The sequence below is a fragment of the Limulus polyphemus genome, unplaced genomic scaffold, assembly GCF_000517525.1.
Source record: "Limulus polyphemus unplaced genomic scaffold, Limulus_polyphemus-2.1.2 Scaffold1701, whole genome shotgun sequence".
Taxonomy (NCBI): Eukaryota; Metazoa; Arthropoda; class Merostomata; order Xiphosura; family Limulidae; genus Limulus; species Limulus polyphemus.
In genome coordinates, this window is record NW_013667311.1 from 102,682 (window position 1) to 110,472 (window position 7,791).

Below are 7,791 nucleotides of genomic sequence, written 5' to 3' on the forward strand. Positions count from 1 at the left end.
CAAGCAGGTTAGAACAACAACATCTCAAACCATGGCTAAACCAGCGATCTGGAGAACCAGTCACGGAGGCTGGCATTGGAGCCAACTTCGTTTTCTTTTTTTTTTTTACCTGTAATATATTTAATATACAGCTCATTGTTAGTTTTATTACTATTATTTATTTGTTGTTGAGCAAACAGCCGCACGATTGGTTGTCTGTGTTGTATCCGCCACGAGTATCAAAACCCGGTTTTAGCGATGTAGGCCCTCAGATTTATCGCTGAGCCACTTGAGGCATCATTATTAGTAATTACTCATATTGGTAATCAATGACAATGTTTATTGTTGTGAACAACATCTGAGGTTACTTTGAGTGAGTCTTAGAGTGGGTAGGGTATAGAGTTGTAAAACTAAATTGAAAAACCAATTAGAATTGTCTTCATCCATAGGAATTGGCTAATAAAAGAAAACTCGTTGATAACTACATGTCTGGATGTAATATATATATATATTTGTAAATATTATGTAAGTTTGCTTAAACACAAGAGGGAAAGAGTGTGACAGGTTCAGTTTCTACAACCCTGAAATGACGGGCCTTGTTTATAAGAGGGGGGAAGACTCTAATAGATTTAATTGTTCTAAAAGTGTTTTAGTAAGAGTTTCTAAAAAGTTAACTCTTTAGTTCAGTAGGCAGATGGCGTACGAGAAATTCAGAGTTCAAGAGCTTCAAAAACAGGACTACCGTACAAGTATGTGTAAATAACACTTTTAGTTTCTAATAGTGAAGTGGGGAAAAGCGAAGTCCTGTCGACCAAGTTGTTTTGGATGACATTTTAGTTCGTGTTAGCTGTATATACAAATAATCCGGGTTACAGCGTTTCAATAACATTTATTATCAGCTCATTTCGTTACGCAAATAAACTTATTTTGCTCTTAGAAAACCAAGGTAAATATTTACCATTTTTACTTAGGCACTCATCATTGAAGTATTAGTATGCTTAAAATGTTAGCAGGTCCACATCTGTCATGAAAATGTATATAATGTTGTTTTGTGTTTTTGAGACAGACGGTTTCAGATCTGGTTGTGGATTTGATAGACGATAATTGTAACCGTCTCTGGTTTCATCACCCACATGCTGACCGAGTTTATTCTGCTCTCTTGGATCAAGCAGGCTATCAAGTGTTGAAAACAAAACTTGTTGATTTCTGCTACACCTTTACCGACGACGACGAGTATAAAGGTATATCTTTGTTATTTTTCTTTTTTTTTTAGTTTAGTCAAAAATGACACTAGAGGGGTATCTGCGCTAACTGTCCCTAATTTAGAATTGATAGAATTGAAAGAAGGCACCTTAGTCAACTCATGAGCTATTCTCTTACAAACGCCCCCCAAAGCTGAACGAGTGAGCATGTTTAGAGACGGGATTCGAACTTGCGACTCCCAGATTGCGATTCAGGCGCCAAATCTAGGTAAATCAGACAGCACAAGTCCGAAAGAGCAGTTGTTATTGTCTGAAGTTTTGCACACGCGATTATAATTCATTTTGCGATACATTCATAGAAAACATCCAAATAAAAACTATTTCTGTTTTCTTCATAATATTTAACAAACATTTTTTTTTCTATAAATTTTTCAAAATTACTTAATATTTGAGAAACTTCTTTGTTGATAAGCGAAAATCTGTCCAATAGGACATCTGCACTGTGCCCACCACAGGTACCGATCCCTAAGTTTAGGTGTTATAAGCCATTGGGCTCGAAGTATTTTGAGTGTTAATTTGACAGAACAGATCTGATTATTATTGATTTTTTTAAAGGTTCTTAACTTGTTGATAATTAGTCTTTATAACCACTTTTAAAACCAAATCTCAAACCATTTGGAAAGCTGGGATTATGTTTTATGCTAGTATGTGTGCTCGATATTTTTCTGTAGCCACATGATTTAATATAGTAACGATAAAGAAAAACTCAAATAATGCAGTATTTTAACTCTGTGTTCATTGCAGTTACTAAATACTTTAATAAAGCAGTGAAAAGTTAATAATTATAGTAACTACACTAAGAATTATGAAACCTTTTTTTTATTATTTTAATTCGGTAATGCTGCAATGGAGAAACTATAGTTATAAATCTTCTTTTTATCGTTTGGTTTATAATTTTCTAAATATGACAAATTAAAACATGTAATATTTTTTTAAATACCTGTAAAATAAAAAAGATTATAATAAGCTGCAATTACGCATTTACAGAAGTTAAAAAATATGATTATTGAGGAATTTTTCTTTTCTTTTTTTTTTTTTTGTCTTTTATTTTACAGAATGTGTTAAGTCTCTTTTTAAACAACTGATTCAAGTCATACCGGAAGGAAAACAACACGTGTTCACCAAAGAAATGTTGAAAGTAGCCCTAAAGAACGTGAAGAGGGGAAAAGATGGCAATGTGATCTGGAATATTAATTATGCTGTAGTTGTTGCTAAGAGACCAGAACTTTGAAAAGGATAATGTAACGCGTTGAATACCGCCCATTTTATTGCGATCCTATAACCATGAAACAACGTTCGTACAAAATACTTGACCATTTCAAGGATCGAAAAGGCGTGAAATAATAATAAAAACGAAATCATTTGTACAAGAAAAACAAAACAAAAACGTCATAACTACGTAGCTTCAATACCCCGAATGTAGGGTATAGTAACAGTATGGTATAGTATTAGTAACAAAAACTGTGGAAAAGGGACACAAATTTTCCTTGCTTGCCGTGGAAATACACAAATATAAATTAGGTATTAAAACACGTATTTATAAAAATTTAAAAGAATTTTATATGTGCAGAAATTTGCCTTACTACACGTAGATATTAATATGTAAGTTATTGTCATAAATTGCAGTCTCAATTCTTATGAAACTGATGTACACAGACGTAATTCACATTTTACTTAACTTGAGGCTTTGAATTGTAAACCTAATCTACATGTAATCAACTGGTTAGTTTTCGATTTTTTTAGTACTTATTTGTATTGAGTGATATTTGATATCATTGTTTTGTACTTGTATAATACAATATACCGCACATTATGATATTACCTCACTAAATTTGTCTGCAAAAAGAATACATATATTGTTTGGCCTTGAAAGTAGAACATGAGCTGGATTTATTTTGATTTATTCGATTTTCTGAAATATGGAACCACTGTTATTTGATGATTGTGTGTTTTTCTAAACATCCACCTCTATTGTATTAATTATACGGAACTTAGTCTTGAAAATCAATAGATTTATTTCCGATTTTGATAGGAGAGTTAACATTTTTCATCAGCTACTGTAACTGGATGTTATTTAATGGTCGAATTTTGTATTTAATTTTTTTCTCACTTTCTTTCTTTTTTTTTCTTTTTTTTTACACAGATATGTCATATTTAGTTGACAATAAATTTCAATTTTATTTTATTAGTTCGACCTCAAGGAAATAAGTGAAATTGAAATAAAGATTATTCTGTTTTTAATTCCTGTCAAGTATAGTTAGTTTCATAGAAATAGAGATAAAATGCTCTTCGACCCTGTTTTGGTCATATCTATTTCTAAACATTATTTTAATCTTTCGTACTGTATAAATTTATTGCAAATATGTGAAACATTTTCTGTATTACATGTTTAAACCTTTTATGGAGGCACATTTTGGTAAGCATATAAAACGTGATACTCTTTAACAAAGACACACCGAAAAACAAAACAAAACGTTTTTAACAAATTCGAAGTGCAACGCACCACAGCTCATGTACACTTCGAAACCTATTTGTCTTATTCTCAAATAAAATTAATTAATTTCGATTATCTACCCTTGACAAGACAAGAGTAACTAGTCAGATCTCTAATTATTGGTAAATCCGTTTCAAATTATTCAAAGATGGAAACTACAATTAAAGTTTTAACATTAATTCATGATGTTTCAACAATTTTTAATTCACTCTGGGAGAATGGTTCAACATTTGGAAAAAATTAAATATATAGATAACGTGAGAAGCCAATCATAATATCAAAATAACTAAAAGGCATACCTAAAAAAAGTTCATTTTTTTTATGATAGAAAGTTTACTGGGTGATAATTTTCCTCAGCTTTCATTTCCAACAATCAATAGATACGTTTTAAAATACCGTAAAATAAAACTATAAATTTTACAAAACCTGCTGTATTATAACCATATGTAGGGTTACCAGATTTCCAGAGTGAAAAACTGGGACATATTTTTCCATACCTGGAACAGTTTGAATAAGAGTAACACATTTTAAATTTGCTAAATAATCTGATGCTTACTGCATCACGTTTTAAAATCATAAACAAACAAAACTTGTAAAAAGTTTATCTAGTGATAAGTAAATAAAATATAAAAGCTCTTTAGTTTGTTGGAACCTGCTGAAAAGAAAAATTTTGCTTATTCATTTTCCTTTTCACGGTTAGACAGGTCTTCAAATCTGAATTCCTGCGACTACCTAACGACAGGTTAGGCTAAGAAAACACTGTACCCTGTGATTTGTCAGGAGATTTTCCAATCAAAATTTTAAAAAGCTGTCGAATACTACAAACTGTACATATCACAATCACACTGAGGTACAGAGAAAGTGGGACAGTTTAATACCTTTACTGTTTGTGATTGGGACAGAAAACATACATAAAAACAGGGGCAATTTAATACCTTTACTGCTTGTGATTGGGACAAAAAAAACATAAAAAACTGCAACAGTTTGATACCTTTACCGTTTGTAATTGGGACAGAACCCCCCCCCCCCATAAAACTAAGACAGTTTAATACCTCTACTGTTTGCCCTCCAGTGGCACAGCGGTATGTTTGCGGATTTACAACGCTAGAACCCGGGTTTCGATACCCGTGGTGGGCAGAGCACGGTTAGCCCATTGTGCAGCTTGTGCTTAACTTTCAACAAACAGTTTAATTTTAAATGCTTGATATGAGTGTTATAAAAAACAAATTATCATTTAATATCATACTTAGCTATAATCCAAAATTCGGTTTCTAGATCAGCGTTTATAATTCAGCTAGATCATATAAAGGAAAACAATTCATAAAAGCACGCGTGGCGTTGTATCGAAACCCGGTTTATAGCGTTGTAAGTCTGCAGACATGCCGCTGTGCAACTTGGGAAGGGGGAGGGGTTTTAAATTAAAGCTTCTAAACCCTTCATACTATTTTAATCGTGGACTAAATATGAAAAGAAGCCGTAATGGCCTTCTAGATTTAGGAATTTTGATTTAAAATTCCTATTTTTGAAGCCCTTCTATTGTTTATCTTTTCTTCAGATATAAACTAATATCGAAGCTAGCTGGAATATTCATGACAAGTCAAGGAAAAATATTGGGAGCTTTGATGAAAGGAGTTCCATTTTGACAAACGTACATCAAGTGCATCTTTTTAGACGAATAACGCGAAAAAAATATTCACCAAATTTTTGATAAAAAATCTTTTTTTAACGCGCAAAAAATGTGCGTTTTTAATGCAAAATAAAGTGCGACATCTTTGATTTTGTTTATTTCTTAGAAAAACTCAATTCTGAAACATTAGAACTTTAATAAAAAATATTACATCGCTTCAAAAGCTAAAACAACAATTTTATCTTGTCCAGAGTAAAAACCAAACTTAAGAGTACACTAAATATGGATAGAAGCAGTAACGATATTCTAGATTTAGGAATTTTGATTAGAAACTCCTGTTTTTGAAGCCCTTCCATCGTTTGCCTTTCATTCAGAAATATAATAAAATCGAAGCTAACTGTAATATTCATGACAAATAGAGAAATAAAGCTTGAGAGTTTTGATGAAGGGAGTTTCATTTAAAAAAACATACATCAAGTGCATCTTTGTAGTTGAATAAATCGAAAAAAAAAATTACGAAATTTCTGAAAATTACCAGGAGTATATAGCCTTGGTATTTTTTGATGAAAATGTCATTTTTTTTAAACACGCTTCATGCTTTCAACTGTGGGCACATTATAAATACGACAGTAAATCTTGTTAGGTAGGTAAATGAACTTGGCAAAGCTCTTATGGCAGCGAGTGCTGCTGACTGGGTTCCTTCCATCTGGTCAGCAATATGTTATGCAAAGCGTATTACGTGTTTCCTGTTTTCTTCAATATTTTTCACATTTTATACATTCAGGTTTTAACTCTGTGTGTGTGTGTGTGTGGCTTTGACAATAAAACATTGGTAGAGCTAACTTTCTTCATTCTAGCTACACATTATTCTGGGTCATTCCCGTATTGTATCACGTGTGCTTTTTCATGGCAAAAATTTCTGTATAGTAGGATACATACGTAAAGAGAGTGATCTTTTCTACTGGCAGGTCAGGTAATACCTTGAGGTTATACCTTCCCTAATGTTTCTTTTGGAATGGTACTTAGAGATCTGAGAAGTGCGTTATAATTTTTTTTTATATGCTCTCTTGGTCCGGAACAAGTAAAGTTACAGACAAATAAGTCTTAATCTGTCCCAGATCACAGAACCAGATTACCGATGAAGCACTGTTAAATGTACTCTTTTGCCTTTGGTTATTAACAAAGATTACTTTTCACTTTGCTTGTACATTGTATTTGGTCTCTTTCTCCAAACTAAGTCAGATCAGAAATTCAGGCTCTTTTCCGTGCTGCATTTTCTGTTATTCCTCAAACTATTGGTGTGAAGTTATCAATGCACCTAATAATACCACAGTATTTTAAAATTAGAGATATCTAAATCTGGAAGTTTAGCCCATGTATACATAAGGTACTATCCTGGTAGAAAATTCCAATTCCGAAAACATTTACTCTAAGATAACCGATCATAAAAGGCCAATCTTCACTGAATACAAAAACACTTTGATGACATCTTTTGAATTACACTTGGTGGTAATGTTCTTCTACAGGGCCTTATTAATTTTTTCAGGATTTATACTTCGCGTTTAATTATTCCTAACTATGTTTTTATTTTATTAAAATCGTAGTATTTGACACTTAAATACTTTAATATACAACATTTGTTAATTTCTACACTATAATCCTCTTCACTTCATGAACAAAACATAAAATAAAATAAAAATAAGTGTCTCAGTCTTTTACTCTTTTATTCTCATAAAAGCCACTTTCAATCTTTGGCAAAGTATGTTACTGTCTTCTTTGAAAGCAGGAGTTGCACTTAAAATGCTACCTTTTTGATGTTCTCATGAACGATCTTATCACAAACATTTCTATGACCAGTTTCTAATTTATGTCAAACGTCACTGGAACCATGATAATGTTTTAAATCACTCCAAGTTAGAAGTAAAGCAACAAATCAATATGAAACACCTTAAAAGAAATAAGTACACTGACACTGATAAATAACATGTAATTCTATCAACGAAATAATTTAACCGTAATTGCCATTTTCAAATGCACCACAAATTTTCGCATGAGTAAAATCTCAGAAAATGAAAATCTATTGTTAATTTGTTTCTAGACCTCTTAGCAATTCTAGCCACTTAACAGGATTATGTTTCTAGAATGTGGGGATACAAATTTATAGTATCCCGATGATAATAATAAAATTCACTGTGTGAATATTTATATTATCATTTTGTGCTGGATGCATTATTAGTTTCGTATTTTGTATTTTATTTAACACACAGTCTTACTAAGCACATTTTATTAGATATAATCATACTACACAATTTATTATAAGGAATATTTTGTAACATTTTAAAACAAATTCATATATTTAATTATCATATTAATAAGTCTAGGACATTTATTTTCTATATTAGGGTGTCGAATTTTACTGTCCACAAGAC

The 7,791-nt window shown here is 31.8% G+C and overlaps 1 protein-coding gene across 2 annotated transcripts in view; it reads left to right on the forward strand.

The window, feature by feature from the left end:
• LOC106464621 overlaps window positions 1-3,034 on the forward strand; it is a 7,535-nt gene extending 4,501 nt beyond the window's left edge. The window contains exons 3-4 of one of the 2 annotated variants that reach the window (XM_022392341.1): window positions 1,152-1,220; window positions 2,297-3,034. In XM_022392341.1, coding sequence (XP_022248049.1) covers window positions 1,152-1,220; window positions 2,297-2,472 — 245 coding nt within the window. In that variant the 3' untranslated portion in view covers window positions 2,473-3,034. Of the gene's footprint in view, window positions 1-1,045; window positions 1,221-2,296 lie in introns of both variants that reach the window. The other variant, XM_013924776.2, reaches the window with a different exon arrangement.
• Window positions 3,035-7,791: the final 4,757 nt, after the last annotated feature.